General features: G+C 36.1%; 1 protein-coding gene across 3 annotated transcripts in view; it reads left to right on the top strand.

Annotated features, from left to right (window-relative positions):
* ACAP2 (ArfGAP with coiled-coil, ankyrin repeat and PH domains 2) overlaps positions 1-21,517 on the top strand; it is a 151,005-nt gene that overhangs the window by 49,727 nt on the left and 79,761 nt on the right. For all 3 annotated transcript variants that reach the window (XM_068546477.1, XM_068546476.1, XM_068546478.1), the window contains 3 exons: positions 3,772-3,829; positions 12,424-12,543; positions 13,342-13,395. In XM_068546477.1, coding sequence (XP_068402578.1) covers positions 3,772-3,829; positions 12,424-12,543; positions 13,342-13,395 — 232 coding nt within the window. The remainder of the gene's footprint in view (positions 1-3,771; positions 3,830-12,423; positions 12,544-13,341; positions 13,396-21,517) is intronic.

Raw genomic sequence — 21,517 nt, 5'->3', positions numbered from 1 at the left:
TTAATAAATTTATTTATTTTATTTATTTATTTTCGGCTGCATTGGGTCTTTGTTGCTGCTGCGCGTGGTCTTTTCTCTAGTTGCGGTGTGCAGGCTTCTCACTGGTGGAGTACAGGCTCTAGGCATGCGGGCCTAGTTGCGGCTCGCGGGCTCTAGAGCGCAGGCTCAGTAGTTGTGGCTCACGGGCCCAGGTGCTCCACGGCATGTGGGATCTTCCTGGACCAGGGCTCGAGCCCGTATCCCCTGCATTGGCAGGTGGATTCTTAACCACTGTGCCACCAGGAAAGCCCATATGCTCAATAAATATTTGAGAGAGTTGGAAAGGAATAATATCTGTCTTTCACTATTTGAAGGATTGTTGTGTAGATTGTTTTACTTATTGATTTATATATTAAAAATTTGTTCCAGGATGGTTGTCTTGCATAAGGAGTAGAAGCAATAGGGAGGCAAAACTCATCTCAGAATGCAGGGACTAGAAAGGAGAGAAAGAAGCTCCTATTGATTGTGTTCTTTGTGTTGTAGTACATACATACTGTGGTCAGTGATATGTACAGTCCCTCATTCTTTACAACTCTTTTAAATAGGTATTTGTTTACTCAGTTTACAGATGAAAAAACATAGATAAAATACCTTAGCCTTAGATAAGTGAGTGGTGGGACAGAATTTGAACTGAGACCATGTTCTGTCCATATACTTTTCTTTTTATACCAAGGAATATTCAACAATTAACCAGGCTGCTTTAGACACTAGCTACTTACTTACTGCTACAAGTTTTCACACACATCTTAGATGACCAAGGACAGAGATTTTTTTTAGAGAAGGTGAAATGTTGAAGAACCTCTGTGATAAACTTTCAGATTCTCAATATGTGATTACAGTGAGCTTTATTTTAAAATGATAGGCAAAACACATTTTACCTGTTAATTTTATACATAAACTCTTACCTCTCTCTTTTTAAAAAATATTTATTTATTTATTTGGCTGCGTCAGGTCTTTGTTGCGGTACGCAGGCAGGCTCTAGAGTGTGCGGGCTCAGTAGTTGAGGCACGTGGGCTCTAGAGTGCATGGGCTTAGGTGCCTCACAACATGTGGGATCTTAGTTCCTCTACCAGGGATTGAACCCACGTCCACCTGTATTGGAAGGTGGATTCTTAACCACTAAACCACCAGGGAAGTCCCTCTTACCTCTCTTTAAAGAAAGGTGTTTAAAAGTGTTTCACAAATAAATTCGTAGTATTGCACAGTGAAATAAGATTGAGGAATGTACATGAAATTTCTATTAAACTATATGTTTAGTAGAAACCAATGATTAAATCAAATCTTAAGCTGATCATTCAACTAATTTTCTTGAAGTTGAAGATTGAGTCAAGCTAAATTAAATGAAGGTTAAAAGTATAAATGGAGAGGTTTTAAATGGTTATAAATGGAGAGGGAATTCCCTGGTGGTCTGGTGGTTAGGACTCCACGCTTCCACTGCTGGGGGCCTGGGTTCGACCCCTGGTCGGGGAACTAAGATCCCGCAAGACGTGCGGTGCGGCCAACAACAAAAAGAGTATAAATAAAGAAAGTTTCTGAAATTGTGGAGTTTCTTTCTTGACTCGGCAAACATTTTGATTCTCTCTACTGCTACCAGGAGCTCGGACTAGTGAGAGAAGTGGACAGGGATAGAGCTTCTAAGAGGACCCACTTCCTAGGAAGGTGATGTCTGAACTTATTTCTTTCCCCCCTTTATTAGCTTTAAAAATTATTTAAAAACACATAGTCATTGAAAGTATTAAAACAATCTAGAAGTATAAATCATAAGAAGTGTAAATCCTTATTTTCACTTTCTGCCCTCTGATCCCCATTCTTCAGAGTTATAGTTAGCAGATTGGTAAATATGCTTCCAGATTTTTTCTTATGCATAAACGAATAGGCTCCCCACCCCACCCCCCCAAAAAAACTGGGCTCACACTATATGTAATTTTGTAACTTGTTTTTCCTCCCTTGTGATGGTCTGTAATGTATACGTTTCCATCTCAGTAGAGACAGATTAATCTCATTTAAAAACCTGCTGCCTCACATAATAGGATGGAGTACCATCATTTATTTACATTATTTCTCATTGCTGGACATGTAGGTTTTAAATCTGTTTACAAAAAATAGATATCCTTGTACTAATATATTTGTTTTCTTTTGTGAATTAAGTTTTAAACGATGAGTAACATAGAGGCAGGTGAAGAGAATGAGGATTAATGTGAAGGGGAAATGTTCTCTAGGCTAAGGGAACAATGTGTACTTTGAAAACACTGCTGAAGAAAATGACAAACTTTTAGTTAGGGGACAAGCATTTCTCTTTCTATGCTGTGGAAGTATAGCACCTCTTGTTTTCTTAACTGTGTGTTAGAGTGTCTCATTGCATGGAATTGGCATTTCTTTACTGAATAATTTGTGGTTACATAATTTTCTTATTTTGGAGATTAAAAATTTTTTTCAGTAAATGTTACCAGGTAGAGAAGTAGAACCACAAGCTGATGAAAATGGCATTCAAGAGGTCACACAGAGGTTATGTGGGTAGTTTTGGGAATAGAGCTTATATCTTAGCTATTTTTCTCTTCTTAACAGTGTCTACTTGAGAATTCTTGCCCAGAGTTCAAAATAGCTTTTTGGGTGGCTAGTCCCCCACTGTTATCCAATTGAAACAAATTTCGGTTGATTCAAAAAACAGGTATTGCAAAGTTGCTAGTTTATCAAGTAGTTGTCTTAAAATGGATAGATAGATGGCTTAAAGTAGATGAATAACATTTTTTACTCTTAAGTATAAAATCTTGTTATCCTTAAAAAGTTTTAGTTGCTGCTGTTTTGTTCCACATTTCCAATTTTGGGATGTTGCCCTATAGGGCATATCAAGTACTACTTAGTGTTAGAATTTTATCATTCCCCTGACAAGGAAGAGAATCTGCTGATTTCTTTAAAAATACATTGGGGGCTTCCCTGGTGGCGCAGTGGTTGAGAGTCTGCCTGCCGATGCGGGGGACACGGGTTCGAGCCCTGGTCTGGGAAGATCCCGCATGCCGCGGAGCAACTAGGCCCGTGAGCCACGACTGCTGAGCCTGCGCGTCTGGAGCCTGTGCTCCGCAACAGGAGAGGCCATGATGGTGAGAGGCCCGCGCACCGCGGTGAAGAGTGGCCCCCGCTTGCCGCAGCTGGAGAGAGCCCTCGCGCAGAGGCGAGGACCCAACACAGCCAGAAATAAATAAATAAATAAGTAAATAAACCCAAAGTTTAAAAAAACAAAAAAAAAGCTGAAATATTAAAAAAAAAAAATACATTGGAAACAAAACGCTGTCTTAAACAAGGGTCATAACGTCTTTCTGAACTATTTCTAAAAGTAAAAGCCTTTATTTTTGGTTGCCAAGGATGCTTTGCTGTTTGGTTACATGTGCTTTGTTTAATAGAAATATGAGTCTTTGTAAGGCTCAACTTTCAAAATTTCTTACTTGTTTTTAAAAACATATGCTTAATAGTTCTAATTAGTGTTATTAATTTGAATAACATGAATGCGTTGAGTAAATTAGCCTAATGTGTTCTCTCATTACCTTAAACAGTAATTGTATTATGTGTTGTAATACATGGTTATGAAGTATTCATACGTTGTTCTAAGGGAGTTATTACTTTATGTGAAGTGTAATTTTTTAGCATCCATATCTATTTTTTTAATTGGAGTTATTTTTCAAGAGTAAAGTATATGTTTAAACACAAAGTAACTTACTTTATGTTTAATTTTTCTAGGGCTGCTTTGGAAGAAGTAGAAGGAGATGTGGCAGAATTGGAACTGAAACTTGATAAGGTAAATTTTACTTTAACTTTTTAAAACATTAATTCTTGTTTTGCATAATGATTTGTGCCTGTAACACTAGATGGTTCAAGTGACTTCTTTTATCTCCGTGAGGGTAAATGCTAATATTATCCCAATATTATGAAGAAGTTGAGGCTAGAGACATTAAGTAGTTTGTTGAAAATTTAATCTAAGTGCCAGAGCAAGAATTTGAACCATGTCTGACTAGACATCTTTTATATTGTTGGACGGTTGTTTCCTTCTCTATCAAAAGGATTGCAATCTTTTTTGATGCTTAATGGATATCATATGTAACCTAACCACTCTTGTTTATACATTTGGGTGTGGCCATGTTCAAATATAAAATTTTAAATACTCCTTCCGTTTTTTGAAGCTAATGCCAGAAATGCTGAATATGTATTTAATAATTGATATTAAATGGTCATATTCTATGCAAGGGTAAATGTACATTGATTCCTATCTTCTGTATTAATTATTGATAATCTTTTTTTTTTTTTTGGCCTCTACCCAAGAAATGTTATCTGCTGTATAACAGAGTGAAATATGAGAATGAATAAGACATGGCTTCTGATCTTAAGTAACCATTGTTCATTGTTAAAATTTTTGGAGATAAATGTGTATATTTGAATACCTTTTCTGAAAATAATTTCCTATTTATGTAATTATTATTATAAATGGAATTGTTATGTAAAGCAGTGCTTCTCAAACCTTACTGTGCATAGGAATATGTGGGGTTCTGGTGAAAATACAGATCTAGATTCAGTAAGTCTTGGTATCTGAGAGTCTGTGTTTCTAACCAGATTTTAGGTGATACCAATGCTGTTGTTCCATGGACTGCATTTTGAATAACAAGGATATAAGATATATTAACTAGACTGATGGTTTTCAAATGTTTTGAAATCATGAAATTTATGTATATAATGTAAATAGTATAGAAACTATATAAAGCAGTAGTTATTAGTTATATATGTAAAACAAAATAATTTTAGAAAATGTTTAGTAATAAGTTATTTTTGTGCAGTACTCTGTAGTTTTCAAAGCACTTTGATATACAGTATGTTTTTGGATTTTTACAATAATCCTGTGAGGTGGGTAGGACAAGTGGATTATTTCCATTTTATAGATGAGGGTCCCACAGCCCAGAAAGTGAAGAGGACTTGCTTCAAATCACAGAGTTAGAAAAGGCAGAACCAGGGTTAGAATCCATCTGTTTTATTCTTAGTTCAGTGCTCTTCTTGTGCACCACTGTACTCCTGGATCCATGTTGAGGGAGCACATGCCACTTGGAAATTTTCTGAGGAACACTAGCAAGCTTCCAGGCAAGTGTTTTTAAAAACTAATGTTAGAATTTTTTGTAAGGATATTATTTTCAAGAACTTTATTTTCTATTTAAAATTATATATATATGGGATCATTGTTGTTGTTATTATTATTATTTTCCCCTGAGGTATTACATTTATTTTTAAGGACTCTGTGAAACAAAGTTTTTAAACCCTTAAGGTAGGCAGCAGAAGATGTAGTTTTGATTTTCTGGTAGGTTTATGAGAGTATATAGAAGGAGAAGGCTTTTTAAAGAATCACAGAGTAGTACAATAAGGATATCTATTCTCTTTGGGCAGAACTGCATCTAAATCAAACAAAACACTTTGTGTCGGGGGGACCTCAAAATTTAAAGTACCTAAACAGAATCCTCTTACAGTATTTTTGTTAATGATTTGCTTTTATGAGCAGCTATCTTCCCCCCCCCCCCCCCCCACTTTATATCATTTGGTTGCAGTTGAGACACTGGTAGAATCTTAAAACCAAAAGATTCAAATCTAAACCAAGTTGTCACAGTATTGACATTCAGTACTAAGAACTCTAAATCCTTTCTAGAGTCCCTATTACCCGAAGGGCTACTCAGGGCATCATGGAAGCTTTGGCATCTTTTAAAATATCATCTTCCACCCAAATAGAATTTACAGAGTTACTTTTATATTTCTCTAGTTTAAGATCTTGATCCCTTATACAATGTCCATTTCCCAAATTCTTAAGCTATTATTGATCATTTTTACTTTAGAATTATGAGGAGTTACAATTAGAGAAGAGAGCCTGTGAGGAGCAAGAAATGGTTGTTATTGAAGGAGGTGGCATTGAAGGACTTGTGGAGGGGAGGGGTTGCCTAAAACTAGTTTACTGATTTCATAACTTTGTGCAGGGCCAGTTGTACCTGTAATATTGCAAATCACGGCAGCAACAGGTTTAACTAGCTTGATGACCTACCTAGCTTATATTTATTTTGCTTATAATGTATGCCACCAGTAGTTAGACTCTTTCTGGTGAGTAATGCTCCATGAATGGATGGCATTATTCGACTAGGTCCAATTATTTATCCATTCTGCCAGGTATTCTGGCATTGGCAATATCACAGAGCATCATAGTGGCCATCTAGATATAATTTCCCTATCTGTTGCATCTTCTCACTGGAATGCTTGTTCCTTGTTTGTTAAGCAGATACCCTTTAAATCACAGCTCAGGTACTACCAAACTTAGGTTCTTTTTCAGGTATTGCATTATTTCTTGCATCTTTACATTTCTTACATTTTAAAATTGTACTTCCATTTAAATTATTATAATATTATTGCAATTTTTGGTTTGTAGCGTAGTCTAGTAATTAAGAGCACAAAGCCTGGAGCAAGGCTTTACCACTTACTAAGCTGTATGGCCTTGGGCAAGTTCCTAAACCTTCCTATGTCTCAGTTTCTTCATCTCCAAAACGGGAAAAAATAAGAGTATCTATTATAGGGTTATTATGTGAATAAGATGTGCTAATACATGTTAAGTGCTTTGACACATGATAAGTTCTAAATAAATGTTAATGATGGTGGTGTCTTTTCAACAAACTATTAGAGCTCCTTGAAGACAGATTGTCTTTAACAGGGAAAAAGCCCTCATTTTACTCTTAGGTAAAAATCTTCCCTCTTTGTAGGCTTATGTTATTTAGTATATCTGTCATCACTGTCATCTAATAAGGACTTTGACAGCTGGCAGAGTATCTGTCTATCACCCAGTCAGTCCTTCCCCCTGAATAGCTGCAGTGTATATGTGCTTCAGCTATATGACAATTTCATTTTCCCTCCAACGCCTGTGATAGTGACCTTTATTCTAATTCTGATACCTGTTTTCCTGGCCATATGCTGTGCCTTGTTGCTCAGAGTCATAATCTCTGAAACTGTGGAATGCTCATTGATACCTTACTTTCTGATGTGAGTTTCCAGTCTTTCCAGTTCTCATCTTGGACTCCTCCTGCTTCTGTTTTTCAAGCTTATCTAAATCTCTAGTCTTTCAGTCTATCCGCTTCATATTTCAGATCCCTTTTTTATTCACTATATATTTTTTAAAATAATTTTTTTTATTGAGATAAAATTCACCTAACCTAAAAAGCCACCATTTTAAAGTGTGCAACTCAGTGGTTTTTAGCATATTCACAATGTGAATATACTACTTAATTCCATTACCCTGATAAGAAACTCTGTGTCTGTTAGCAGTCACTTCCAATTTCCCTCTCCCTACATCCTCTGTCAACCACTAATTTACTTTCTGTCTCTGTGGATTTGCCTGTTCTGGACATTTCATATAAATGGAATCATACAGTATTTGACCTTTTGTGACAGGCTTCTTTCACCTAGCATAATGTTTTTAAAGTTCATCCGTCTATGTTGTAACATCGCCAGTATTTCCTTTTTTATGGCTGAATAATATGCTGTTGTATGGATATACCATATGTTGCTTATCCATTCATCAATTGATGGACATTTGGGTTGTTTCCACTTTTTGGCTATTATGTATAATACTGCTGTGAACCCTTCCAGTCTACTCTTAACTTATCACATCACTATTTCTCTTCTGGAGACCTTCGTTTCCTTTCCATAACACCTACTCTGCAGAATACTGACTATACTTGTCTAACCATCTCTATCCTCTGTCCCATATCTGGGCTATAAAGCCCTACAGGAGAAGTTACACAACTGTTTGGTGAAACTAATTGGTGGAGCTACACATACCTGGGATTCATGATGCAAAGCAATTTTTCCGAGACTCAATCAGGTTATCTTACTATCTTTAGCATCTCTTATATTTCACTGTTTTCTCAAGATTTACCACCTTGCTCTTCATTCTTAGTAGAGGAACTTGTCTCTTACTTCCTTTTGGTGGGAACACCTTTATTTCTTGCTTTTAATCTAGAAACTTAACAGAATCTGTCCTTATTCCATTTTTTTTTCCCATTTGAGCGATAAAAATATCCCTTTTCCTATGTAATTCCAAACTTTAACTTCTCAGGACTTTGCTTTAGCCATCTCTCTCCTTTTCCTTCTCTACCACCGCATTATTTTAAGTAAACCAAAATGTTTGTTTCTCTTGAATCAAAACGAGAGAAAAATCTCACCTCTGACAAGGAATTGCAAATCTTTATCAAGTAATTACCATGTGCCAGTAACAGTTTGTGCTAAGATCTTTAAGTGCATTATTCTCAACTCTTATAGTAACCCTCTATGGTTTGATACCATTGTCATTGTGTCACACAGAAGAACCGGAAGCTTCTTGAGGTTGAGGTCTCTCCGAATCACTTAGAGCATTAAGTTTGGCAGCAGAATTTGAACCTAAGCCAACTGAGCCTATAAACCTGTTTTTAACCATAATGTTCTACTACCAACCTGTCTGTTTCTGTTTTTATGGAAACTTTCAATTTAATTATTTTTGAATTATTTAATTTGTTGAATAAGCAATATCACACATGTGGTACAAAATTCAAAGGTACAAAAGTGTACCCAGTGAAAAATTAGTCATCATCTAATCTGTATCCCAGAGGCGTATACTGAACTAGTTTCTTGTGTGGTCTTCCAGAAATCTCTGAAGCATGTGAAAGATTATATGTATTTGTACTCTCCTCTCCCCACTCCAACAAAGATATTAGCATTGTTCTACATTTTGCTTTCTTAAAATATATAATTTAGATTTTATTCCTTATTATTAATTATAGAGCTGCCTCATTCTCTTTAATGGCTGATTGTATCTCATTTTATGGATATATCATAATTTATATATCCAGTTGCCTACAGATGGATACTTAGATTGCTACCAGTGTTTTACTGCGACTGCAACGAATGACTTTACATGTGTGTCATGTGCCTTATGTGCAAATATATCTGTATGATACATTTATAAAAGTGAAATTACTACATTAGAGGGCATGTATGTTTAAAATTTTTATAGCTCTTGCTAAGTTGCCTTTCATAGAAATTGTACCAGTTTACATTCCCACCAACAGTGTGCGAGAGTGCCTATTTCCCCATACCTGCCTTCTCTAAAACAGCATGTTATCACATTTTTTGACCTTTGTTCTTCTATAAAAAAATAGTAATTTACCTTTCTTTTATTATGAGTGAGGTTGAATTTCTTTTCATGGACATACGTATATTTGAATTTTCTTTTCTGGGAATTACCTGTACATGTCTGTCTGCCATTTTTTTTCTAGTGGCTGGTTGGATTTTCAAAAATGAGTTGTATACCCTTTCTTGTAGTAGGGAAATTAGTCCCTTGTGATTTGTTGCTAATATTTTCCAATATTGTCATTTGTCTTTTGACTAAGTTTTTTTTTTTTCCTTATCTAAATGTTTTATTGTTATGTATTTGAATTGATTAGTTTCTTCTATGGCTTTTGAGTTTTGCATCCTTCTCAGAAAGACTTTTCCTACTTTGAGATTATAAAAAATACCACCTCCTGTTTTCTCTTGGTTTTCTGGTTTAATGTTTTATGTTTAAATATTTATTCCATCTGAAATTAATTTGGGGGTTTGGAATACAACTTAGTTTCTTTCTTTTTTTAGATGGCTTTAGATGGCTATCCGGTATCCTTGTGTCATTTATTGGATAATTTTTTACCCCCCTGGCTGGAGTGTTACTTAATCAAGTACTGCATTTTGTATCTGCTTCTTCACTCTGTATTCTCTTCCATTAACCAATTTGTCTATTCACATCTATTACCAGACTTTTAATTACTGCACCTATATATTTTAATATGGGGCTAATGTCCCCACCTCATTACTCTTTTTCAATTTTTTTTGATGCTCTTCTTGCATGTTGGTTACTCCATATGAATTTTAGAATTAGTTTTTTTGGTTGTTAAGATATCTTTTTTTTTTTTTTTTTTTTTTTGAAATAGCAAACTATTTGAAGGACTAGTGTCTGCCAGCATTTCTCATAGTGGGTTTTGTGGAACATTGGTCCTATGAGGATGCTTCCTCTAAAGAGAATTCAATGTCAGATAATTTTGAGAAATGCTACCTATTATATACTTCCTCTCTAGGACTCATAATACACATTAATATATCAAAAGCTCTTACAAATTTAGTAATAAAGAAATCTGTTTAACTTGACAAAATGAGTTTCCCAGACTTATTTGATCACAGAATCCTTATTTTGGTATAGAATGTTCCCCTGGGATATTCTATAGAATATATATTGGCAAAGAATTGACCTCTCATTGTGTCTTCTTCATATACAGTTCATAACTCACTGTAATCTGGCTACAGCCCCCCAGTTTCTCTTAAAACAATTCTTGCTAGGGATGCTGGTGACTGTCACCAAACTCAACAAACTTTTTTTAAGTGTTTTTAAAACTTGACCTTTATGGATTTTCAACCTAGTCATCATCCATCTTTTGATACTTTGTTCTTTCTTGACTTTGATGAAATTAATCTGTTGCTTTTCCTCCTACCTTTCCCTTTTCCTCTTTTAGTCTCCTTTGTGGGGTCCTCACTGTACACACTGTGACCCCTGCTTTTTTTCTAGGCTGTAGCGTTGTAGCACTGATACTTTATTTGCTACTGACTCCTGTGTGTGTATCTATAGTACACTTCTCTTTTTTGAGCTTTAAGTATCTGTTTTCACTTGGTTTTGATAGACTTTCCACTTGGCTTATTTCACAGACCCATCTAGCTCAGGCCTACCTCACAGGCCCAACACTGTTAAGACAAGTCTTTGCTGGACAGTATAGTGTCTTTGTGCAAATTAGCATCTTGTAGCAGATATAGCCCTCAGCAAGCGGAGCTCAGGCTGGATTTCATCCTCTATTTTTCCCTTTGGTAGGGCACCATCTGCATAATTGTACTTAGGTGCTCAACTAATTTCTAAATTTGTCTCCTCTCTTCTCTCCCTGCTTACTGCCTTAATTCAGGCTCTCGTAGTTTTTGGTCTAGTCTCCTTATCTTTATTCTTTCTACTTCCTTATCTTACTTTTTCTTCTTTTAGCTCATCATTCTAAAATGGAACTCTGGTTAACTCACCCGTTCGATATCTTTATTGTTTTCCATTTCCTTTCATATAAAATGTGAACACCTTAACTTTTGCACACAAGGCTTTTCCTGATCTGGCCCTTGTATACATTTTCACACTGTGCTAAGCTACTTAGTGCCCCTGGTTTGCCCTGCCATCTAAGCTTCAGGGCCTTAGAACATGCTTTTCCTAGAGAAGTGTCTTCTTATTACCCTTATCTGATTGGCTAATTCCTGTTGGTGTTCAGGGCTTTTCTCAAGTATTACCTTTTCCCGGAACCCTTCCTTGATCCCCATAGCCCTCATTACACGTTCCTCCTTTGTTCCCTCTTGCATGGTTTTGATGAGCATAGCAGTTGTACTTGTGCTAAGTAGAATTTATCTGCTTTTTGAATGGTTAGAATTAGAACAGAGATTATGTTTTTCACTTCTGTTCCTCCCGGTCCCAGGGTAACAGTTTTAAATTACACTCCTGAGATCCTTGAGCTGTCTTCTAAAGTTTTCCCGAGCTCTGTCCTCTTCTTGGTGGCCCCTCTTCCCACCCTCTCATTACCCTTCCTTCATCTAGAGCAGCTCCACTTTTATCTTTTTTTATATTTGATTTTCACCCAAGATTTTGTTTGCTTAAAGAAAATGTTCTGTATCTGAGTGAACTAAAGAAAGAAACAAGGAAGGGATAGAAAAAAAAAGAGAGAAAAGGAATGAAAGGGAAAAAGAAAAAGATGAAAAAAACAAAGAAGAAAGGAGGGGACAGGAGAAGAGAGGGAGAAGCTCTGTTCTAAGATTTAGCACAATGCCTAGATGGGAGGCATTAGAGAAATATGGTTGATTAAGCAATTCTGCTTTGATAGTCTGATATTAAAATGACCAACATGACTAACCCACCACACCAGTTTACTTCCCTTTCCTCCACCATACCATAGTTGTGTTTTTAAAATCTTCTATCATACTGCTTGCTCTGCCTAAAGTTTCCTTTTCTTCCTTCCAAGGGGTGCTTAATACATTTTTGTGGAGTTAATTTATGGGATTGAATTTAACTTGATAAAATGGTTGTTGTTGTTTGAAAGGTCAACTTTTTTTGGTACAGTTCTCTTATGAATTTACTTTTTAAGCCAAAGGAAAAAAAGAACAATTTTCATTTAGTCTATTTTGGGTTTATTGATGAACTATAATTTGTCTTAACTAGGCTTACTCATGTGGTTAATGCTAACACTTGTTTGATTAAGTAATTTGTAAAATTATTTTCAATGATATGATGTTTTTCTTTTCCAGCTTGTGAAGCTATGTATTGCAATGATTGATACTGGAAAAGCCTTTTGTGTTGCAAATAAACAGTTCATGAATGGGATTCGAGACCTGGCACAGTATTCTAGCAATGATGCCGTAGTTGAGGTTAGTATTATTAAATTTAGTTCAAATTGTAAATGAAACAAGATGTTAGAGAATTATGCATCCATTTACCTTATTAATAGTAGTAGTGGTCCTTAAAATTAGAAGTGGAAAAGCTATCACCTGTTGGTGCTATCTGATATAATCCTGTTTTCTAGGACAGTTAGAAGGTGATGGTTGATTTGCATTGTGGATATAAGTTTACTATACTTGCTGCTAGGTGAACTGAAGCATCTACAAGGGGACCTGAGCAGTGAGAGTAGGATCATGCTTATTAGTAGCTGTTTATCGGGGCAAGCAGAGAGCATTAACCCAAGACTAGTATCTAACTATACATTTTGGGGGCTGCATAGGAAAGTTCTGGTAGCTAGCTATGCTGTGTTAGCTTAGACCCCTTGCTATACTATGTGGTATTATGACATTTCTTTTATGAAGAATAATAACTGGTGCAGAAATGGTTGTAATTTGATGATTATGTGATCCATAGATGCCTAAATGGACACAGTCTTGATATACTCAATTTTACCTTAGGTTTACATGGGCCATTTTGATTTGCTAGTATAATAGTATTGGTAGGGCAGGCTAATTCTTTGACTGTTCTAGGGTTTTATGTTACTACATGTAGACTTGACCTCTCTGCAGAGCATGCCTGAGAGGTAGTGAGATTGTCCTAGTGAGAAATAAATGTTACTGTTTACAGTGTAACTTGATCTTTCTGTCAGAAATGCTGAAGTAACATTTTTGTGGCCTATATTAGTAGCTCTTAAATGACTTGGTTTTCTTTTGATTTCTTTCTCATAGACAAGTTTGACCAAATTTTCTGACAGTCTTCAAGAAATGATAAATTTTCACACAGTAAGTGTTTATTAAATAGGTGTTATTATGACCATGTTCATGTTTTAGTACTTTGGTGGCAGTATTTTATAAAATTACTTAAGTTGGAAAATGAATGACTTTGATTTGTCAGCAACTTTTTAGTTGGGTGGATCTAAACTGTGTGTGTGTGTGAGAGAGAGAGACAGAGAGGGAGAAAGTATAGATGTGTATTATTTCCCATTCTATAATAGTGAACTTTAATTTCAATGAAGTACACACCCATAAAAGTTAATTTTTTTCCTTTAAGTTGTGCCTTTATAAGTTTTTAAGCAATTTCAAGAAGAAAGACGTACAAGTCATCATTCTAAAATTAGCTATTTCTTTTAAGATACAAATATATCCCCTTTGTCTAATCAATTGCTAATATTAAAGACTTGTATTTTTTGAGCTATTTATGTTTGTGTTTAAGATTTGAGGACAGATCTTCAAGAATGAGGGATATATATTACTTTTGGAATGTCGTGAAATTCCTTTATAAGTTTTGTAAACGTTTACTGAAAATATGTGAGATCTTTTAGTCGCGGCGTGTGGAATCTTTAGTTGCGGCATGTGGGATCTAGTTCCCTGACCAGGGATTGAACCCAGGCCCCCTGCACTGGGAGTGTGGAGTCTTAGCCACTGGACCACCAGGGAAGTCCCTCATTGTGGTTTTGATTTGCATTTCCCTAATGACCAATCTGGTTGAGCATATTTTCATCTGCTTATTGGCCATTTGTGTATTTTCTTCTGCTATTGTTACCACTGTTGTCCACTTAAGTCCTTTGCCCATTTAAAGTTTTTCTAAATTGAATTCTTTATATATTCTGGATATTACACCCTTGTCAGATATATGATATATAAATAATTTTTCCCATTCTATAAGTAGTCTTTTTACTTTCTTGATAATGTCATTTGATGCATAAAAGTTTTAATTTTTTTTATTGAAGTATAGTTAATTTACAATGCTGTGTTTCAAGTGTACAGCAAAGTGATTCAGTTATACATATATATATTCTTTTTCAGATTCCTTTCCATTGTAGGTTATTACAAGATACTGAGTATAGTTTTCTGCACTATACAGTAGGTCCTTATTGTTTACCTATTTTATATATAGTAGAGTGTATTATGTTAATCCCAAACTGCTATCCTCCCCCCCCACCGCCCCCACTATCCCCTTTGGTAACCAGAAGTTTGTTTTCTGTGTCTGTGAGTCTATTTCTGTTTTGTTAGTAAGTTCATTTGTATCATTTTTTTAGATTCCACATAGAAGTGATATCCTATGATATTTGTCTTTCTCTGTTTTAACTTCACTTGATAATCTCTAGGTCCATCCATGTTGCTGCAAATGGCATTATTTCATTCTTTTTAGTGGCTGAGTAGTATTCTGTTGTGTGTGTGTGTGTGTATGTATATATCTATATCTATATCTATATCTATATACACATACACACACACCGCCCCCCCCCCCCCACATCTTCTTTATTCATTTCTCTGTTAATGGATATTTAGGTTGCTTCCATGTCTTGGCTATTGTAAATAGCGCTGCTATGAACATTGGGGTGCATGTATCTTTTCAAATCAGAGTTTTCTCCAGAAATATGCCCAGAAGGGGGATTGCTGGATCATATGGCAACTCTATTTTTAGTTTTTTAAGGAAACTCCATACTGTTCTCGATAATGACTGCACCAATTTACATTCCCACCAACAGTGTAGGAGGGTTTCTTTTCTCCACACCCTCTCCAGCATTTACTATTTGTAGACTTTTTGATGATGCCTATTCTGACCACAGTGAGGTGATACCTCATTTGTAGTTTTGATTTGTATTTCACAGTAATTAGCAATGTTGAGCATCTTTTCATGTGCCTCTTGACCATCTGTATGTCTTCTTTGGAGAAATGTCTATTTAGGTCTTCTGCCCGTTTTTTTTTACTGGGTTGTTTGTTTTTCTGATATTGAGCTGTGTGAGCTGTTTGTATATTTTGGAAATTAATCCCTTGTCAGTCACAACATTTGCGAATATTTTCTCTCATTCAGTAGGTTGTCTTTTCATTTTGCCTCCTTGGGTAGGTTTATTCCTAGGTATTTTATTCTTTTTTGATGTGATGGTAAATGGGATTGTTTTCTTAATTTCTCTGATATTTGGTTGTTAGTGTATAGAAATGCAACAGATTTCTGTATGTTAATTTTGTATCCTACAACTTTACTGAATTCATTGATGAGCTCTATTACTTTTCTGGTAACATCTTTAGGATTTTCTATAGAGAGCATCATGTCATCTGCAAACAGTGACAGTTTTATTTCTTCTTTTCCAACTTGGATTCCTTTTATTTCTTTTTCTTCTCTAATTGCTGTGGCTATGACTTCCAAAATTATGTTGAATAAAAGTGGCGAGAGTGGGCATCCTTGTCTTGTTTGTGATCTTAGAGGAAATGCTTTCAGCTTTTCATCATTGAGTATGATGTTAGCTGTAGTTTTGTCATATATGACCTTTATTATGTTGAGGTAGGTTCCCTCTGTGCCCACTTTCTGAAGAGTTTTTATCATAAATGGATGCTGAATTTTATCAAAAGCTTTTTCTGCATCTATTGAGATGATCATTTGGTTTTTATTCCTCAATTTGTTAATGTGGTGTATCACACTGATTGATTTGCAGATATTGAAAAGTCCTTGTATCCCTGGAATAAATCCCACTTGATCATGGTGTATGATCCTTTTAATGTATTGTTGGATTCAGTTTGCTGATATTTTGTTGAGGATTTTTACATTGTGTTCATCAGTGATATTGGCCTATGCTTTTCTTTTTTGATACCTTTGTCTGGTTTTGGTATCAGGGTGATGGTGGCCTCATAGAATGAGTTTGGGAGTGTTCCTTCCTCTGCAATATTTTGGAATAGTTTCAGAAGGATAGGTGTTAACTCATCTTTAAATGTTTGGTAGAATTTACCTGTGAAACCATTTTGTTCTGGACTTTTACTTGTTGGGAGTTTTTAAATTACTGATTCAATTTAAGTACTGGTAGTTGGTCTATTCATATATTCCATTTCCTTCTGGTTCAGTCTTGGGAGAGTGTACCTTTCTAAGAATTTGTCCATTTCTTCTAGGTTGTCCATTTTATTGGTATATAATTGCTCGTAGTATTCTCCCTATGATCCTTTGTATTTCTGTGGCGTTGGTTGTAACTTCTCCTTTTTCATTTCTGATTTTATTGATTTGGGCCCTCTCCCTTTTTTTCTTGATGAGTCTGGCTAAAGGTTTATCAATTTTGTTTATCTTTTCAAAGAACCAGCTTTTAGTTTCATTGATCTTTCTATTGTTTTTATAGTCTCTATTTCATTTATTTCTGCTGTGATCTTTGTGATTTCTTTTCTTTTACTAAGTTTGGATTTTGTTTGTTCTTCTTTCTCTAGTTGCTTTATACATAAGATTAGGTTGTTTGTTTGAGATTTTTCTTGTTTCCTGAGGTAGGATTGTATTGCTATAAACTTCCCTCTTAGAACTGCTTTTGCCGCATCCCATAGGTTTTGGATAGTCGTTTTTTTTTTGTTTTCATTAGTCTCCAGGCATTTTAAAATTTCCTCTTTGATTTCTTCAGTGATCCATTGGTTGTTTAGTAGCATATTGTTTAGCCTCCATGTGTTTGTTTTTTTTGCAGTTTTTCTTCTTGTAGTGATTTCTACCCTCATAACCTTGTGGTCAGAAAAGATATTTGATATGATTTCAATTTTCTTAAATTTACTGAGGCTTGCTACGTGGCCCAGCATGTGATCTGTTTTGGAGAATGTTCCATGTGCACTTGAAAAGAATGTGTTCTGCAGCTTTTGGATGGAATGCTCTATAAATATCAATTAAGTCTGTCTGGTCTATATGTCATTTAAGTCCTGTATTTCTACATTGATTTTCTGTCTAGATAATCTTTCCATTGATGTAAGTGGGGTGTTAAAGTCCCCCACTATTATTGTGTTAATGTCAGTTTCTCCTTTTGTGTCTGTTAACATTTGCCTTATATATTGAGGTGCTCCTATGTTGGGTGCATATATATTTACAGTTATATCTTCTTCCTGGATTGATCCTTTGATCATTATGTAGTGTCCTTCTCTGTCTCTTGTAACAGTCTTTATTTTAAAGTCTATTTTGTCTGATATAAGTATTGCTACTCCAGCTTTCTTTTGATTTCCATTTACATGGAATACCTTTTTCTGTCCCCTTACTTTCAGTCTGTATGTGTCTCCAGATCTGAAGTGAGTCTCTTGTAGGCAGCAAATACATGGGTCTTATTTTTGTATCCATTCAGCCAGTCTCTGTCTTTTGGTAGGAGCATTTAGTCCATTTACATTTAAGGTGATGATGACCAATATGTTTGTTTCTATTGCCGTTTTCTTAATTGTTTTGGATTTGTTTTTATAGGTCTTTTTTCCCCTTTCTTCTTTTGTCTTATGATTTGATGACTCTCTTCAGTGTTATGTTTGTATTCCTTTTTCTTCTTTGTGTGTATATCTACTATAGATTTTTGTTTTGCAGTTACCATGAGGTTTTTGTATAGGAGTCTATATTTATACATGCTTGTTTTAAGTTGCTGATCTCTTAATTTCAAACACATTTTAAATAACCTGCATTTGTACCCTCCTCCCCTCATGATCACTGTTTTTGATATTGTATTTTGCATCAAATTGTTTTGTGTATCCCTTAACTGCTTATTGTGTATACAAATGATTTTACTACTTTTGTCTTTTAACCTTACTACTAGCTTTGTTCTTGGATGATTTCCTACCTTTATTGTATGTTTGCCTTTACTAATGAACTGTTCCATTTTGTGATTTTCTTGTTTCTAGTTGTGGCCTTTTCTGCCTAGAGAAGTTCCTTTAGCATTTGTTGTAAAGCTGGTTTGGTGGTGCTGAATTCTTTTAGCTTTTGCTTGTCTGTAAAGCTTTTGACCTCTCCATCAAATCTGAGCGAGAGCCTTGCTGGGTAGATTATTCTTGGTTGTAGGTTTTTCTCTTTCATCACTTTAAGTGTATCTTGCCACTCCCTTCTGGCCTGTAGAGCTTTTGCTGAAAAATTAGCTGATAACTTTATGGGAGTTCCCTTGTATGTTATTTGTTGCTTTTCCCTTGTTGCTTTTAATATTCTCTCTTATCTTTTATTTTTGTCATTTTGATTACAGTGTGTTGTGGTGTATTCCTCTATGGGTTAATCCTGTATGGGACTCTCTGCACTTCCTGGTCTTGGGTGACTATTTCCTTCTCCAGATTAGGGAAGTTTTCAGCTGTTGTCTCTTCAAATATGTTTCCAGACCCTTCCTCTCTTCTCCTTTTGGGACCCTTATCATGCGAATATTAGCATGCTTGATGTTGTCGCAGAGGTCTGCTAAACTGTCCTTATTTCTTTTCATTCTTTTTTCTTTTTTCTGTTCAGGGACAATGATTTCCACTATTCTATCTTCCAGCTCAGTGATCTATCCTTCTGCCTCAGTTAGTCTACTATTCATTCCTTCTAGTGTATTTTTCCTTTCAGTTATTGTATTCTTTATTCTGTTTGGCTGTTCTTTATATATTCTAATTCTTTGTTAAAAACTTCTAATTTCTCACTCTGTGCATCCCTTCTCCTGAGTTCGTTGATCATCTTTATCATTGTTATTCTGAACAAGATCTTTCTTGGTTAGATTGCCTGTCTTCACTTCACTTTGTTCTTCTGGAGTTTTATCTTGTTCCTTTGTCTGAAACATATTCCTCTGTCACCTAATTTTGTCTAAATTGCTATTTGTATTTTTATGTATGTAGTAGGTTTGTTAAGTTTCTCGACCTTGGAAGAGTGGCCCTCTGTAGGAGACGTCTTATGTGTCTCAGCAGTGCACTCCCCTCTTGTCACAAGCGCTAGGAGCCAGCTGGTCCCAGGGTAGTGTCTGGCCTGTGTTTGTGGACTTGGTCCACATGCTGCTGGACTGTAATATTCTTGCTTCTGGTGTCTGCCCCCTGGTGGGTAAGACTGGTCTAGAGGCTTGTGCAGGCTTCCTGACAGGAGAGGCGGGTGCCTGCCCCCTGGTGGGTGGGGCTGGGTATTCATCTTCTGGTGGGCAGGGCCATTCTAGGGGTGTGTCTAGAGGCTGCTGTGGGCTCAGGAAGTCTTTAGATCGCCTGTCTGCTGATGAATGGGGCTGTGCCCTTGCTCAGTTTTTTGTTTGGCCAGAGGTGTCGCAACACTGGAGCCTACAGGCTTTTAGGTGGGGCCAGGTCTTTGTGCCAAAATGTCAGCCTCCAGGAGAGTTCACGCAGATGAATATTACCTGATACATTTGCCAGCAGTGTTTGTGTCCCCAGGGTGGGCCACAGTCACCCAGGAACCTCCCCAGGAGACCCTCCAAGACCAGCATTAGGTCTGTCCCAGGCTCCTGTCAAATTACTGCTTTTGCCCTTGGCCTGGTGTACCTGAAATTTTGTGTGTGCTCTTTAAGAGTGAAGTCTCTATTTTCCCCAGTCCTGTGGAGCTTCTGCAGTCAAGCCCCACTGACCTTCAAGGCCAAATGCTCTGGGGGCTCTTCTTCCTGGTGCCGGACCTCTAGGCTGGGGGCCTGATGTGGGGCTCAGCATTCTCACTCTTGTGCGAGAACATCTGTAATTTAATTCTCTAGTTTGTGGGTCGCCAACCCAGGGGGTATGGGATTTGATTATATCGCAAGTGCCCCCCTCCTACCAGTCTTGTGGTTCTGTCTGTATGTCTTTAGTTGTAGAGAATCTTTTTTGGTAGCTTTCAGTCTTTTTCAACGATGGTTGTTCTGCAGATTGTTGTGATTTTGGTGTGTTCGTGAGAGGAGGTGATCTTAGGGTTAGGGTTCTTCTACTCTACCATCTTGGCCACTCTCTAAAAGTTTTAATTTTGGAACTTCCCTGGTGGCACAGTGGTTAAGAATCCGCCTGCCAGTGCAGGGGACACAGGTTTGATCCCTGGTCCAGGAAGATCCCGCATGCCACAGAGCAACTAAGCCCATGCGTCACAACTACTGAGCCTGTGCTCTAGAGCCTGCAAACCACAACTACTGAGCCCGTGTGCCACAACTACTGAAGCCTGTGTGCCTAGAGCCCGTGCTCCGCAACAAGAGAAGCCATCGTAATGAGAAGCCTGTGCACCGCAACGAAGAGTAGCCACCACTCGCTGCAACTAGAGAAAGCCTGCGTGTAGCAATGAAGACCCAACACAGCCAAAAATAAATAAATAAATAAAAATAAATAAATAAATAAAAGTTTTCATTTTGATGAAATCCAATTTATCTTTTTTTTTTTTTTTTTCCCCTGTTCCTCCTGCTTTTGGGGTCATATCCAAGAATCCATTGCTAAATCCCAGATCATGCAGATTAATCCCTTTGTTTTCTTCTACTATTGTTATGATTTTAGCTCTAATATTTTGCACCAATTTGTTTTTAATGACCTCTTATTAATTTTCTTTTTGCCTTCTATTGAATTTGGTTGCTAGTGTATAATATATTTGATTTCTTTTTAAATCAAGGGACCTTTTGGATTCAAACTTCTTAAAAAGTATAATATAATAAGAATTAAATTTTTTTTTTAAGTTACTGATTTTAAATTAACATAATAGGTTAAATTTTTTTTGTAATATGGTATCCTTTGTAGTAGTCCTGTTTCTGATATTTTCTTTAAATCAGTAAGTTTTATATTATTGCTTTATATAAGAATATTTTGCTTTTTGTTATAGTTTTATATGTGAAAAGTTATGAGTAAGATAAACTTTTGGTAAATAAATAGTTTAAATGTATGTTGAAATCTGTCCAGTCAAGAAAGCTTAAGTTCAGAGTATTTTATAAATCATTCTCTTATAGTAAATTGAGTCTTTAAAAATGAGGTTTGTTTGAAGCAAGGTATATAAATATAGTTTCCTTCAAGAGGATAGAGATTGGTCTTTTTAGTGCTAGTGCTATTAATGTGCAACTGGTTTCCTGAACTGATTCCAATAATGTGTTTTTTTTTTTTCCTTTCAATTGAAAGCAATCAATATTTCTTGATTTTAACATTGTAAAAAGAACAAAGAATTTAGATAGAAACAACCTTGAGTTTAGGCTTCACTGTTATTAGCTGTATAATTTTGGTCAGTTTATTTAATCACTTTCATTTT

The sequence above is a fragment of the Eschrichtius robustus genome, chromosome 6 (assembly GCF_028021215.1).
Source record: "Eschrichtius robustus isolate mEscRob2 chromosome 6, mEscRob2.pri, whole genome shotgun sequence".
NCBI lineage: Eukaryota > Metazoa > Chordata > Mammalia > Artiodactyla > Eschrichtiidae > Eschrichtius > Eschrichtius robustus.
The sequence above is the reverse complement of the archived record's forward strand: the minus strand, read 5'-3'. Positions and strand labels throughout refer to the sequence as shown.